This window comes from Pongo abelii, chromosome 9 (assembly GCF_028885655.2).
Source record: "Pongo abelii isolate AG06213 chromosome 9, NHGRI_mPonAbe1-v2.0_pri, whole genome shotgun sequence".
Taxonomy (NCBI): Eukaryota; Metazoa; Chordata; class Mammalia; order Primates; family Hominidae; genus Pongo; species Pongo abelii.
In genome coordinates this window covers 20,522,814-20,538,559 of record NC_071994.2, presented here as the reverse complement: position 1 = coordinate 20,538,559, position 15,746 = coordinate 20,522,814, and the positions used below count along the sequence as shown (strand labels likewise).

General features: G+C 46.1%; 2 protein-coding genes across 53 annotated transcripts in view; one reads left to right on the top strand and one right to left on the bottom strand.

Annotated features, from left to right (window-relative positions):
* Positions 1-545: 545 nt before the first annotated feature.
* On the bottom strand, positions 546-14,967 carry HARBI1 (harbinger transposase derived 1). 3 transcript variants are annotated; one of them, XM_002821822.4, is made up of 3 exons: positions 14,814-14,967; positions 13,267-14,080; positions 546-2,207 (listed from the first exon to the last, which is right to left on the bottom strand). In XM_002821822.4, the coding sequence occupies exons 2-3, from the start codon at positions 13,934-13,936 to the stop codon at positions 1,828-1,830; spliced, it is 1,050 nt and encodes a 349-aa protein (XP_002821868.1). In that variant the 5' UTR covers positions 13,937-14,080; positions 14,814-14,967; the 3' UTR covers positions 546-1,827. The 3 variants fall into 3 exon arrangements, with proteins under 3 accessions (XP_002821868.1, XP_054381784.1, XP_054381785.1); XM_054525809.1 differs by having other exon boundaries at positions 14,588-14,966; XM_054525810.2 differs by having other exon boundaries at positions 14,202-14,933.
* The window catches only part of ATG13 (autophagy related 13), a 58,210-nt gene continuing 57,400 nt past the window's right edge, over positions 14,937-15,746 (top strand). For 12 of the 50 annotated variants that reach the window (XR_010141655.1, XM_063727846.1, XM_024254399.3 and 9 more), the window contains exon 1: positions 15,234-15,590. The gene's annotated coding sequence lies outside the window, so the exon portion shown is untranslated. 50 annotated transcript variants of the gene reach the window in all.

Below are 15,746 nucleotides of genomic sequence, written 5' to 3'. Positions count from 1 at the left end.
CCTCTCCTTTTTAATACTTTCACATGCCTTCTTTATTCCCTGAATCTTCCTTTTGTACAACGAATTTCAAAACAGAATGACCAAACAGACTTTCTAACATCACAATTATAAGAAATGTGATCTAGTTGAATGTGAGGTGTCTGAACCTGGGTGAATCTGCATTGCCCATCAATCTCTCTCAGTCCTTAGATCACCTGTAAAGCATAAGCTTGCTATTTTATCTATATTTGAATTGCCTTTTTTAAGCTGATTGGGTTCTCAAACCCATTTAGCCTCTAACTCCGAGTCAGGGTTGGAAATAGGAAACTGGAATCCAGATGTTCTCCCTAGGATCTAGGTCCAAGTCACAGTCCAATTATTGCAGACAGGCTAAAGATGGAGGTTTCTGACTGTCTTTAACATCTTCTTAAAAGCACAAAGCTGCAAACTGGGATTAGCAGCCACTTACTAATGTCAGAAGACCATTCCCCAGTTGAAATTCTCTCTTCACATTTGCCTCAGATTATGCCTATATAGGCAGCAAAGAAGAAAAACTAAAATACCCCCCAAATAATCCAGAACAAGTAAATATTGTTTTCTTTCTTTTTTTTTTTTTTGAGACGGAGTCTTGCTCGGTCGCCCAGGCTGGAGTGCAATGGTGCGATCTCGGCTCACTGCAACCTCTGCTTCCTGTGTTCAAGTGATTCTCCTGCCTCAGCCTCCTGAGTAGCTGGGATTACAGGCACGTGCCACCATGCCCGGATAATTTTTGTATTTTTTAGTAGAGACGGGGTTTCACCATGTTGGTCAGGCTTGGTCAGGCTGGTGTCGAACTCCTGATCTCAGGTGATCTGCCCGCCTCGGCCTCCCAACGTGCTGGGACTACGGGATTATAGGCGTAAGCCACCACACCCGGCCTATGTAAATATTGTTTTCATCTGAAATCTGCAGATAACTGAAACCAAAAGAGTGTTTTGACTATATGCTGTTTTCCCCTTTACTATGACTTTTTTTTTTTTTTGGAGAAAGCCTTGCTCTGTCACTCAGGCTGGAGTGCAGTGGCATGATCTTGGCTCAATGCAACCTCCGACTCCCCAGGTTCAAACGATTCTCCTGCCTCAGCATCCCGAGTAGCTGGGATTTCAGGCATGTACCACCACACCTGGCTAATTTTTTTTTTTTGAGACAGAGTTTCGCTCTTCTTGCCCAGGCTGGAGTGCAATGGCACGATCTCGGCTCACCGCAACCTCCGCCTCCCTGGTTCAAGTGATTCTCCTGCCTCAGCCTACCAAGTAGCTGGGATTACAGGCACCTGCCACCCCACCCAGCTAATTTTTTTTGTATTTTTAGTAGAGACAGGGTCTTGCTATATTGCCCAGGCTGGTCTTGAACTCCTGACTTCGGGTGATCCACCCGCCTCGGCCTCCCGAAGTGCTGGGATTACAGGCGTAAGCCACCGCACCCGGCTGCTAATTTTTGTATTTTCAGTAGAGACAGGGTTTCACCATGTTGGCCAGGCTGGTCTTGAACTCCTGACCTTTACTATGACTTTGTAGGCACAGTCATAAATGTTTGCAACCACTGAGCTTTCAAATTAGTGGTACTCAACCTGGAGTTCACTGGATAGTAGGGAGCCACTGTCTTGGTTTCGGTTTAATTAATGCATTTGCAAATGAATCAAGATATTCTGGCATAGCCCCAACCTTACCAAAACACACATATTAAATGTCAGTTTATGACAAGTATCTGTATACTCAGTCATGCTAGATGATGGAACTGCGTAGAAGGTGATGAGGAGGAAAGTCTGTCACAACTCCTGGGAAGTCTCCCTCCTCTCCACCTTCTACATTAGCTAAAATGAGTGAGCATTAGCTCCTGACGAATACGGTCAGCCTCTAAGTCCAGGGACTCCATGTGCTCATACTCTTCTTCCGGGGGCTGTTCCATGGGTACTGTCATTGGAGAGGACCAAACATCCATCCCATGCTCCAGGGAGATGTTGTGGAGGACACAACAGGCCAAGATGATGTGGCTGGATTTCTCTGGTGAGTACTGCAGTGCCCCCTTGGATCCATCCAGGCAGCGGAATCGGGAGCAGAGGGTTCGGAAAGTCTTCTCAATCACACTGTGAGTTGCAGAATGGGCCATGTTATAGCGATATTCTGCTGGAGTTTCAGGAATGTGAAGTGGGGTCATGAGCCAGGTTCGAAGAAAGAAGGAACTGTCACCTGTGGGGAAGGCCCAAATAAATCATAAATGACTATAAGTGGAATACAAACGGGAAGTGAAATTCAGAAAACATATGGACAATGGACAAGAGAATACAACAGCCTCTGGCGCCAAAGCACACTAGAAAAACCAAGCGGAAAATGCTATGGTAAAAAGAAATCATGCCAATGCCAGGAGCAGACAGACACGAGTTCTGGCTGAGAATATCGTTGGTAAAAATCGACACAGAAAAACGCTGGCACCTAAAGGAAGCCAAAATATGAAACAATGTAGGAAGGAGGTGAAGGTACTGGAGGAAATAAAATTCCTGCATTTGGCCAGGCACGGTGACTCACACCTGTAATCCCAGCACTTTGGGAGGCCGAGGCGGGTAGATCACCACCTGAGGCCCGGAGTTCAAGACCAGCCTGACCAACGTGAGAGGCGGAGATTGCAGTGAGCCAAGATCACGCCATTGCACTCCAACCTGGGCAACAAGTGCGAAACACCATCTCAAATAAAATAAAATTCCTGTATTTTCCTAATTCAGAGATATTGTTATTAATAAAAGGCTTAATAAAACCAAATAAAGTCAAATAGCATGCCAATCTTCAAAATCTCTAAAGAGCAAGAATGAAAGAGGAAAAAAGACAATTCTGCCAAGAGATCCCAAAACATTTGTGAGGAAAAGTCTTAACTTTACCCTCAAAATTTCAAGTCTAAAAGCACTACCAAGGGATTTCAGGGGATTTCATGGACTATAGTAATTTATTCTCCCAGTGCTAAGAAGAATAAGATAAAAGTCCGAGCACTTATGGCAGAGATCAGAACTCAGGTGTTCTGCCTTCCTATATATCACAATTACTAGAACCATGCCTTTGTAAGAGGAAGAATTTCACATGAACAAAGAGAGCATACATATAATCATGCAAATAGTAATAGTCAGTGATAAGGAAATGAATTCAGGAGTCAATTTAAAAAATACACACAAGGCATTCTCTTTAAGTGACTTCTTTATCAAATGATCCCAGGAAGTGCTAACAAAACAACAACAAAAAACTGGGGTGCAATGTCCTGATACAACAGCACAATGTTAGTATAATGGTTTCTTGTCCTGACTCACTGTCACTACATCTGGCAGATGAGATGTCCCGCACAGAGGCAAAACCTCTTAGAAATTTGAGAGACAAATAGGTCCTGAAGTACCAGTTTGCATACCACTGTGTTCCTGCCCCACCATCAATTTCAGTAAATAGTTCTGGACTGTTCAGACAGTGGTAGGCACTGTTCCCAACATACAGGGCTTATTTCTTTTAGACGCTTACATTTATTTTTCTGGAGACAGAGTTTTGCCCTGTCACCCAGGCTGGAATGCAGTGGAGTGATAACAGTTCGCTGCAGCCTCAACCTTCCAGCCTCGTACTTCAGCCTCCCGAATATCTGGGACCACAGGCATGTACCACCATGCCTGGCAAAATTTTTAATGTTTTCTAGAGAGAAGGTCTCACTATGTCACCCAGGCTGGTCTCTAAGTCCTGTGCCCAAACAATCCACCCACCTTGACCTCCTAAAGCCCTGGGATTACAGCGCCTAGCAGGAGCTTACATTTCTAAGAAATGGATTAACTGTAAATATCTAAGAAGTCTCACAGAATTTTCAAATTTACTATTTAGCTGACTTTTCCCCTCCCAGGTATAACCTTTTTTTTTTTTTGACAGAGTCGGCTCTGTTGCCCAGGCTGCAGTGCAGTAGCATGATCTCGGCTCACTGCAACCTCTGCCTCCCAGGTTCAAGCAATTCTCCTGCCTCAGCTTCCCGAGTAGCTGGGATTACAGGCACCTGCCACCATGCCCAGCTAATTTTTGTATTTTTAGTAGAGACGGGGTTTCACCATGCTGGCCAGGCTGGTCTCAAACTCCTGACCTCAGGCCATCCGCCCCCTTCGGCTTCCCAAAGTGCTGGGATTACAGGCGTGAGACACTATGCCCGGCCATAACCTTTTCTTTTCATTGAACATAACCCTACTAAATAATGAATTTAAGAAACTGATGCTATAAATAATAATGAAAAATAATATCCATGACTCATTGAACACCTACTATGTAGCATGTACTGTGCTGGTACTTTTTTTTAACTTTCTTTCTTTTTTTTTTTTTGAGACAGAGTCTCACTCTGTCGCCCAGGCTGGAGTACAGTGGCGCAATCTCGGCTCAGTGCAACCTCTGCCTCCTGGGTTGAAGCGATTCTCCTGCCTCAGCCTCCTGAGTAGCTGGGACTACAGGTATGTGCCACCATGACTGGCTAATTTTGGATTTTTAGTAGAGATGGGGGTTTCACCATGTTGGCCAGGCTGGTCTCAAACTCCCAACCTCAGATGATCCGCTCCCTTTGGCCTCCCAAAGTGCTGGGATTACAATCGTGAGCCACCATGGCCAGCCTAACTTTATTTTCAATATTTATTTACTTCAGTTTAGTTTTGTTTTTTGAGACAGAGTCTCACTCTGTCGCCCATGCTTAAGTGCAGTGGTATGATCATAGCTCACTGCAACCTCAAACTCCTGAGCTCAAGCAATCCTCCCAACATACCCTCCTGAGTAGCTGGGATTATAGGCGCATGCCACAACACCCAGCTAATTTTTAAACTTTTTGTAGAGACAGGGTCTTGTTATGTTGCTAGGCTGATCCTGAACTCCTGGCCTCAAGCATTCCTCCCGCTTCAGGAGGAACTCCCACCCGCTTCACCTCCCAAGGTGCTGAGATTACAGGTGTGACCACCACACCCAGCTGGTATTTTTAAAGATTATCAGGCTGGGCACGGTGGCTCACACCTGTAATCCCAGCACTTTGAGAGGCTAAGGCAGGTGGATCACCTGAGGTCAGGAGTTTGAGACCAGTCTGGTCAACACAGCAAAACCTCATCTCTACTAAAAATACAAAAATTAGCCAGGCATGGTGGTGCATGCCTGTAGCCCCAGCTACAGGAGGCTGAGGCAGGAAAACTGTTTGAACCTAGGAGGTAGAGGTTGCAGTGAGCCGAGATCACGCCACTGCACTCCAGCCTAGGTGACAGGGTGAGACTATCTCAAAAAAAAAAAAAGATTATCTCTTATTATGCAATCCCAACTCTGCTAGGTTAGATATTGAACTTATTTTTCAAATGAGAAGATCAAAGTATATGTCTGTCATCCTTTGGTATGTCAGGCAAAGGAAACACCTAGTCACTAAATGCTAATTTCAGACTGAGAATACTGAAACAAGAGCATAATAAAACAAGAGTATAATGCTGTAAAAGAGAATAAAATAAGTAAGATGAATACTGAAAACTGGAGATGCTAAATGATACTTGTTAAAGTTTCTCTATGAAATGGTATGAGTCTTAAATGGAGGAGATATACAGGAAAAGCTAAAGGAGACCTTTTGTAAAATTGCTCTACCCTCACTAAATGGTTATAAACCAAGCACCACTGGAAAACAGACACTCAAGAGGGGATTAGGATCAGAATTGCTAAACAGATTACAATTGCTTATATAATCAGTCATCCACAAGATATTTTGGCAGATCTTACCCAAAGCTGCTTAATAGGACCAGACCAAGAGCTAAAGAAATAAGAACTGAGGCTGAATTGTTTGCAGGAATAGGTATATTTAGAGCGGAATTTAGATAATGCATTCTGAAGAGACAGATGAGAATGAGGACAGGAATGGATAATATCATAGGAAAAATAATGCTAAAAAAAAAAAGGCCAAAGGCTCACAGCTAGTTCTAGGTTTGACAAATCTAGAACTGTTCCTCAAACCTAAGGGTTGTTTCTTAAAATACAATTAGGCGGCCGGGTGCAGGGCTTCATGTCTGTAATCCCAGCACTCTGGGAGGCCACAGTGGATGGATCACCTGAGGTTGGGAGTATGAGACCAGCCTGACCAACATGGTGAAGCCCCGTCTCTACTAAAATACAAAAATTAGCTGGGCATGGTAGCAGGCGCCTGTAATCTCAGCTACTTAGGAGGCTGAGGCAGGAGAATTGCTTGAACCCAGGAGGCATAGGTTGCAGTGAGCTGAGATCGCCCCATTGCACCACAGCCTGGGCAACAAGAGCGAAACTCCATCTCAAAAAACAACAACAACAAAAATACAATTAGCCATCTATTCTCTCTTTTGTTAACATCTTGTCATTCCTTATAATCCTGCCAATCTTCCCATAATTACTCCCATTGTCCACACAACCTTTAGAGACTAGTGTTTTCCAAATCTGTTTATTCATATGAATTATTTAGGGTCTCTCTCTGTTGCCCAGACTGGAGTGCAATAGCACGATCATAGCTCACCGCACCCTTGAACTCCTGGGCTCAAGTGATCCTCCCAGGTCAGCCTCCTGAGTAAGCTGGGACTACAGGCACACGCCACCATGCCTGACAATTAAAAAAAACAATTTTTTTTTTTTTTGAGATACAGTCTCCAGCCCAGGCTGGAGTACAGTCGCAGAATCTCGATTTACTGCAACCTCCGCCTCCTGGGTTCAAGCAATTCTCCTGCCTCAGCCGCTCCAGTAGCTGGGATTACAGGCATGCGCCACCAGGCCCAGCTAATTTTGTATTTTTAGTACAGACACGGTTTCACCATGTTGGCCAGGCTAATCTTGAACTCCTGACCTCAGGTGATCTGCCTGCCTCGGCCTCCCAAAGTGCCAGGATTACAGGCTTGAGCCACCATGCCTGACAAATTTTTTTTTTTTTTTGAGACAAAGTCTCGCTCTTGTCCCCCAGGCTAGAGTGCAATGGCGTGATCTCAGCTCACTGCAACCTCCGCCTCCCAGGTTCAAGCGATTCTCCTGCCTCAGCCTCCCGAGTAGCTGGGATTACAGATGCCTGCCACCACGCCTGGCTAATTTTTGTATTTTTAGTAGAGATGGGATTTCACCATCTTGGCCAGGCTGGTCTCAGACTTCTGACCTCAGATGATCTGCCCACCTCAGCCTCCAAAAGTGCTGGGATTTAGCACCCGGCTAAAATTAGCGCCAGGCTAATTTTTGTATTTTTAGTAGAGATGGGGTTTCACCATCTTGGCCAGGCTTGTCTTGAACCCCTGACCTCGTTATCCACCTGCCTCGGCCTCCCAAAGTGCTGGGATCACAGGTGTGAGCCACTTTTCTTTTTTTTTTTTTAAGATGGAGTCTCACTCTGTCATCCAGGTTGGAATGCAGTGGCACCATCTCCACTTGCTGCAACCTCCACCTACCAGGATCAAGCAATTCTCCTGCATCAGCCTCCTGAGTAGCTGGAATCACAGGCTCACGCCACCATGCCTGGCTAATTTTTGTATATTTAGTAGAGACAGGGTTTCAGCATGTTGACCAGCTGGTCTGGAAGTCCTGACCTCAAGTGATCCACCCACCTCGGCCTCCCAAAATGCTGGGATTACAGGTGTGAGCCACCAAGCCCGGCCTGAGGAAATCAGTTTCTACATCTTCAACTTCCACAGGTATATTCCAAGCTTTCTTAGTGCCTCACACCAAAACTAGCTTTAACAAATACTTGCTGACCAGGCACAGTGGCTCATACCTGTAATCCCAGCACTTTGGGAGGCTGAGGTGGACTGGCTGAGCTCAGGAGTTTGAGACCTGCCTGGGCAACACAGTGAGACCCAGACTCTACAAAAAAAAAAAATTTCTTTTTTTTTTGGGAGTAAGTCTCACTCTGTTGCCCAAGCTAGAGTGCAATGGCACAATCTCGGCTCACTGCAACCTCCACCTCCCGGGTTCAAGCGATTCTCCTGCCTCAGCCTCCTGATTAGCTAGGACTACAAGTGCCCACCACCATGCCTGGGTAATTTTTGTATTTTTAGTAGAGATGAGGTTTCACCATGTTGGCCAGGCTGGTCTCAAACTCCTGACCTCAGGTGATCCGCCCGCTTTGGCCTCCCAAAGTGCTGGGATTACAGGCATGAGCCACAGTGCCCAGCCAAAAAATTTAAAACAAAATTAGCCAGGCATGATGGCAGACACCTATGGTCCCAACTACTCGGTAGACTGATGTGAGAGGATCAATTGAGCCCAGGAGGTCAAGGCTTCAATAAGTTGTGATCATGCCAGTGCACTCCAGTGTGGGTGACAGAGCGAGACCCTGTGTCAAAAATATATATGTGTGTGTATATATATATATTATAATAAACAGGCCAGGCGCGGTTGGCTCACGCCTGTAATCCCAGCACTTTGGGAGGCCAAGGCGGGTGGATCAAGAGGTCAGGAGATGGAGGCCATCCTGGCTAACACGGTGAAACCCCGTCTCTACTAAAAATACAAAAAACTAGCTGGGCGTGGTAGCGGGCGCCTATAGTCCCAGCTACTCGGGAGGCTGAGGCAAGAGAATGGTGTGAACCCAGGAGGCGGAGCTTGCAGTGAGCTGAGATCGCACCACTGCACTCCAGCCTGGGCGACAGAGTGAGACTCTGTCTCAAAAAATAAATAAATAAATATATAAATAAACGTTCATTAAATGTTGCTACAGTATCCATTTTTCCCACTCCTACTCTTTCTGTAGAGAGGGTAATCAGAAAAGTTATTTATCAGAATTTTTACTAATTTTCAACTATGTACTATAAACAATGTAAAAAACTACTTTAAAGCCATAATTCCAACTGAATCTTGGATCCCAAGGTGGGAAGAAAAAGAAGTCCTTACCAGGAATATTTGCCAAATAGAGTAATTCGTCCTATGATCTGATTTAAACACTGAAACACAAGCGATTTAAATGTTATGTGCCTCAGTCTCCTCTTTTGTAAAAATGTTAATAATATTATTATTTAACTCTTTTTTTTTTTTTTTTTTGGAGACAGAGTCTTGCTCTGTCGCCCAGGCTAGAGCACAGTGGCGTGATCTCGGCTCACTGCAAACTCTGCCTCCTGGGTTCACGCCATTCTCCTGCCTCAGCCTCCTGAGTAGCTGGGACTACAGGCGCCTGCCACCACGCCCGGCTTATTTTTTGTGTTTTTAGTAGAGACAAGGTTTCACCGTGTTAGCCAGGATGGTCTCGATCTCCTGACCTCGTGATCCGCCCACCTCGGCCTCCCAAAGCGCTGGGATTACAGGCGCAAGCCACCGCGCCCGGCTATTATTTAACTCTTAAAGAGTTTTTATAAGCATTAAGTGATATAATTGATGCAAAATGCTTACAATATTGCCTATCAAATTTTAAGGGCTAAGTTTTAGCTGGCTTAGTAGTTAGGGAACCGGGCAGGGTGCAGTAGCTCATGCCTGTAATTCCAGCAATCTGGGAGTACAAGGTGGGCTAACTGCTTGAGCCCAGGGGTTCGAGACCAGCCTGGGCAGCATGACAAAACACCAACTTTACCAAAAATACAAAAATTAGCCCAGCATGGTGGTGTGCATCTGTAGTCCCAGCTACTCGGTAGGCTGAGATAGGAGGATCAATTGAGCCCAGGAGGTCAAGGCTGCAGTGAGTCATAATCACACCACTGCACTCCAGCCTGGGTGACAGAGTGAGACCCTGTCACAAAAAAAAAAAAGGGGGGGGGAACCAAAGTGAAGAGATTCATAAGAAATCAGCTTGGAACCCAAGTTCCCACAGCTACAGAAGAAATGGCCAGATGAGACAATTGCAAAATCGACTTTCCCACACTTCTTGGTGTGAGTTGTATGAAAATAAAATTTGAAAGCTCAAAATAGGCAAAAGGTGTGTTTAAGATAAAGGTCCAGTAGAGTAGCAAGAAGGTGGTGCACTAAAAATGGTATGGAGAAGCAACAATCAAGAAACTCAGTAAGCTCCAAGATATTACACGTGGTACCCTGGCAGCTCTACACCCATCAGTGTAGTCTTTGCCCACTTGGAACACAGGAGGTTTCTCTTTAAAGTGCTAGTAAACACGTTAAAGAAAAGTATTTCCTGAGCATCAACTCATAGTAAGCACTGTGCTATATGCATGTGCAGCGCAGATATGATTAGTGGTCGTGATTAGCTGGGTGTGGTGGTGTATGTCTGTGATACCAGCTACTGGTATTATGAGCCTGGGCTGAGGCCAGAGATTGCTTGAGACCAGCCTGGGCAACATAACAAGACCCAATCTCAAAAAAAACAAAAGTTAGAGAAGTCTTCGAATCCTTAATGTAGCTTTCATCTCTCATGTTGTATACAAGATAACCCTTGTCCTGATGCTCATATAAAAGTAGCACATAAAAAAAAAAAAAACCCAAAAAACAAAAAACTAAGCTGCTGGATTCAAGGGTTTTATCACTGCTAACTGCACTCCTCAGAGCTGTACAGTCACCTTGGTTCACATTGCTTAATGTTGAATAGATTCTTGTCCTACTCATAACAGTAAGCCAGTCTTTCCAATGGAACTCGGGCAGATCTGTGAAGTGAGTTGCTACAATAAGAATTGTGTACATGCATTGTCTACTATCATTTTTATGCAGATATCACAGCTACAATCAACAATGCAAAAATAATTTTTTTCTTTTTTTGAGACAGAGTTTCGTTCTTGTTGCCCAGGCTGGAGTGCAATGGTGTGATCTCGACTCACTGCAACCTCTGCCTCCCATGTTCAAGCGATTTGCCTGCCTCAGCCTCCCAAGTAGCTGAGATTATAGGCGCCTGTCACCACGCCCAGCTAATTTTTTGTATTTTTAGTAGAGAAGGGGTTTCACCATGTTGGCCAGGCTTGTCTTGAACTCCTGACATCAGGTGATCCGCTTGCCTCGGCCTCCAAAAGTGCTGGGATTACAGGCATGAGCCACTGCACCCAGATTTTTTTTTTTTTTTTTTTTTTTGAGATGGAGTCTTGCTCCATCGCCCAGGCTGGAGTGCAGTGGCGTGATCTCAGCTCACTGCAACTTCTGCCTCCCGGGCTCAAGCAATTCTCCTGCCTCAGCTTCCCAAGTAGCTGGGACTACACGCATGCGCCACCATGTCCAGCTAAATTTTGTGTTTTTAGTAGAGAAGGGGTTTGACCATGTTGGCCAGGCTGGTTTTGAACTCCAACTCTTGACCTCAGGTGATCCACTGCCTTGGTCTCCCAAAGTGCTGGGATTATAGGCGTGAGCCACCACAACTGGCCACATTTGAGTATCTATACAATACTTCATAGGTAACTTTCATATATATTACCTAATCCTCACAATAGATATTACTGTGGTTGGTGTCAGATTAATCATTTTACAGATGATTAACAGAGCCAGATAAAAATTAAGACTCAATTGTATGGATGTACAATACTTAAACAATTCTGGACAGTTCTGATAAGTATGTTGGCTTTTTTTTTTTTTTTTTTTTGAGACAGAGTCTCCCTCTGTTGCCCAGGCTGGAGTGCAGTGGCACGATCTTGGATCACTGCAACCTCCACCTCCCAGGTTCAAGCGATTCTCCTACCTCAGCCTCCCAAGTAGCTGGGATTATAGGCGTGCGCCACCATGCCCTGATAATTTTTGTATTTTCAGTGGAGGAGGGGTTTCACTATGTTGGACAGGCTGGTCTTGAATGCCCGACCTCAGGTGATACACCCTCCATGGCTTCCCACAGTGCTGGGATTACAGTCGTGAGACACCGCGTCCAGCAGTATTTTGGCTTTATTTCAAGGGATTGTTTCATTTATTTGTTTGCTTATTTATATTATTATTACTTTTCTGAGAGACATTGTCTCGCTTTGTTGCCCAGGCTAATCTCGAGCTCCTGGATTCAAGTGACCCTCTCACCTTGACTTCCCAAAGTGCTGGGATTACAGGCAGGAGCCACCGCACCCAGACAGGATTGTAACCCCGTCTCTACTAAAAATACAAAATTAGCTGAGCATAGTGGTGCATGCCTATAATCCCAGCTACTCAGGAGGCTGAGGCAGGAGAATTGCTTGAACCTGGGAGGCGGAGGTTGCGGTGAGCCGAGATCGCCCCATTGCACTCCAGCCTGGGCAACAAGAGCAAAACTCTGTCTCAAAAATAATAATAATAATAATTTTTTTTTTTACGTTGGGTGTGGTGGCTTACAGCCATATTCCCAGAGCTTTGGGAGGCTGAGATGGGAGGATAGCTTGAGGCCAGGAGCTCAAGACTAGTCTGGTCAACATAGTGAGACTCTGCCTCTACACAAAATAAAAAAAAATAATAAAATAAGAAAAAAAATGTTTAATTGTTTTGGAGACAGGGTCTTGCTATCTTGCTCAGGCTGGTCTCAAGGTCCAGGCTCAAGTGATCCTCTTGCCTTAGCCTCCCAGATAGTTGGAATTACAATTACCAGTTGTACTAGTACGTGCCACTGTGCTGGCTCTAACAGTATGCTTTAAAGTTTTAATAATGTCTATTAAATGTTGATTTTTAAAAAATTAAGGCTAAGAAAATTCTCACCAGAGGTCTCATAAAAAACTGACAGGACTGAGACTCAGCTCTACAGACTCCCATATCTCATTCTACTCCACTACATAATTTTTCTTTTTCTTTTTTTTGAGACGGAGTTTCACTCTTGTTGCCCAGGCTAGAGTGCACTGGCGCGATCTTGGCTAACCGCAACCTCCGCCTCTCGGGCTCAAGCGATTCTCCTGCCTCAGCCTCCCGAGTAGCTAGGATTGCAGGCATGCGCCACTACGCCTGGCTAATTTTGTATTTTTAGTATAGACGGGGTTTCTCCATGTTGGTCAGGCTGGTCTTGAACTCCCAACCTCAGGTGATCTGCCTGCCTTGGCCTCCCAAAGTGCTGGGATAACAGGCATGAGCTACACATGCGGCCCCTTTTCTTTTTTTTTTTTTTTGAGATGGAGTTTTTGCTCTGTTGCCCAGGCAGGGGTGCAATGGCGCCATCTCGGCTCACTGCAACCTCTGCCTTCTGGGTTCAAGCGATTGTCCTGCCTCAGCCTCCCGAGTAGCTGGGACTACAGGCGCCTGCCACCATGCCCAATTTTTGTATTTTTAGTAGAGACAAGGTTTCACCATGTTGGCCAGGCTGGTCTCCAACCCTTGACCTCAGGTGATCCACCGCCTCAGCCTCCCAAAGTGCTGGGGTTGTGTGAGCCACTGCCCCTGGCCTACGTAACTTTTCTATGCCTCCAAACAAAATGAAAATTCACACTTGCAAACTTACCCACAAGCCAGCTATCTTTGTGCATACCCGCTTCAAACTGACTACTGAGGGAAGACTGCTGCAGCACAGCACAGTCCTGTAGGCTGCCGGGCCAGTTTGTCTCCACAGTCATTAGTGTCCCTCTAATGTCACACACCATCAGGCAGTTTAAAGAATGCAGGCCTTTTCGGTTCACATAGGAGAGGTCTTCAGCATTTGGTGCCTTGATGGCCACATGGATACAGTCAACCACCCCCATCACCCCTGGCATCCCTGCCAATCCATAGAATTCATCCTTCAGAGCCTGAATGGAGGCTTCATCAGCTGGAAAGCGAATGAACTGTGAGGCCCTTTCCACAAGTGCTTCGGTGACATTGGCAACACAACGACTCATAGATGCCTGACTGATTCCAATGGCATCTCCCATCCGAGTCTGGAAGGAACCTGAGGTATAAAAACCCAATGCTGCAAGGACCTGTGTCTCTGGGCTAATAGCCCTGGATCGCTGAGTAGGCCTAGAAAGATTCGCCCCCAAGAGCTCCACCAAGTAATATATGAACTGCCGTGGAAACCCATACATGGACATCAAGTATTCATCAGTCACATCATCCAGCTTAAAACGGTCCAATGTCCGGTGACCACGGCCATATAGCAAGAGGTCACAGTCAAGCACTGTTATTGGTATAGCCATGGTAAATGTGAATGTTGTCTCTCCTCTCTGCTTTTGCTGAACTGTTCCCAACGAAGATGTTGGTGCAAGAAGGTATTTTTAAGAAAGTATCAGAATCCAACAGCTAACCACAGTTAAATGGCTCTGCCATTTATAATCTTCTCTCTGTAAATATTAAAAGAAAAAACATTAGAAACCTACCAAAGACTTTAAAGTGACTCAAAGGCTGGAGCAGCTCTTTTTCTACAAATTTCCATTTTGTTGAGGTAAAATGTACTGTACTTACAACTCCGGATTTTTCTCCACTAACTCATGGCTGTACGACAGGCTTGCTCTGATTCAAGGATAATGGGAATTCAATCTTTGTGGCTCATTTAATGCTTGGCATTTCAATTGAGAACACCAAAAGAATAATGGAGGTGATGACATAATTATTCACAAGGTAAAAGAGGTCGGCTTCTAACTATACAGGCCAAGAAGCAGCTGACATATGTCATAACCACCTTGGGTAAGAAATGGTCACAGGTTTCATTATCCAAAGACTTCTGGTTCCACCTGATAAATACAGGACAGATGCTGGGGTGCTCAAACCAGTCTTACAAGAAAAGAAGGGGAAAAAAAAAAAAAAAAGAACCCAATAACAAAGTCCACAACCCAGCCTTATGGACGTACACTGTGTGCTGTAACAAAAGGCTTTTTCCTCACTCCAAGAACTCCAAATCGTGAACCTGAGGGCCAGGAAGTAGGGAAGACCAGACACATTGGAAGTCGGGAGCGAAAAAGAGGCTGGCCGAACCAGGTTTGGGAAGCGACTCCGTCACTTTTAAAGGGCACCCTAAAAACGGATGTCAAAGTCTGATTGCGCCGGCCACTCAGTTAGTCCAGGCCCGTCACCCACCTCTCCGCGGCTGCCAGGTTACTATCCACACTTCCCACCCACCCAGCCGAGTTGGGCCCTCCTCCGGAACCGGCGACTGCACACAGGCCACCACGGCGCGCAACAGCGGCACCGCCCCTTCCGCGTCAGCGCCCGCCCCGCGCCGCGTCCTCACTGCCACTGCCGCCGCGACCTGCGGTTCGTCTCCGCACATTCCACACGCGGCCCAAACGGCCTCTCTCTCTCTCTCAAACACCTCCTTTCCGTCTGTTTTATCTTGAGTCGCTTAGAAAGATTGGAGAAGAAAGCTTACGTGGAATGAAAATAAACTTTTATGGAGATTTTGAGGACTAAAAGAATAAATAGGGCGTCCGTACTGTAGCGAAAGTGCGACTAAGGTTAGGCATCTGGATTTCCCCCGTAGCCCTTTTCCAACACCCGTCCCCCCCCCCCCCCCCCCGGCCATTACCGAAGCGGATGAAAACAAACACTAATGATGGCGTCGCCGGGAAGCGACCGGCTGCTGGGCTTAAGGCAGGAGTGACCGCTTAACCAGTGAGGGAAGCACTGAAGAGCGCCAGTCGACGTGGGTGCGACAACTCGCGGAGTCTTAGGAGCAAAACGTCTGGGGCCTGCGAGCCAAGACCCTTCTGAAGCCTTAGGTGTCTATCGACGACGTGTACGGTCACTGCAGCTCCGGAGCGCGGAACCCTCAGCCAGGAGGCGCGGCTGGTGGGTCCCAGGTCCCGGCCTCCGTAATGAGAGCTCGGAACCACTGTTTGTGCCGCAGCTTCGCAGGTACTTACTTTTGGGGGGGATACCCCGAGATCTCTCAGCGCCCCCGGGTGGGAGGCTATGGATCTGCGGCCCCTTGGCTGCTGCTTCGTGGAAGTCGAAGGGGATTAGCCACGGTTCAATCCTCTGGGCCCCTGAGTTTTCTATGGGAAGTTGGGT

Bases quoted from the DNA above. Each gene is read 5' to 3' on its own strand.
- HARBI1 (XM_002821822.4), bottom strand. From the start codon at position 13,936: ATGGCTATACCAATAACAGTGCTTGACTGTGACCTCTTGCTATATGGC. The intron at 2,208-13,266 runs GTAAGTTTGCAA...CCTTCCCCACAG, and splicing joins CAAAGATAGCTGGCTTGTGG to GTGACAGTTCCTTCTTTCTT.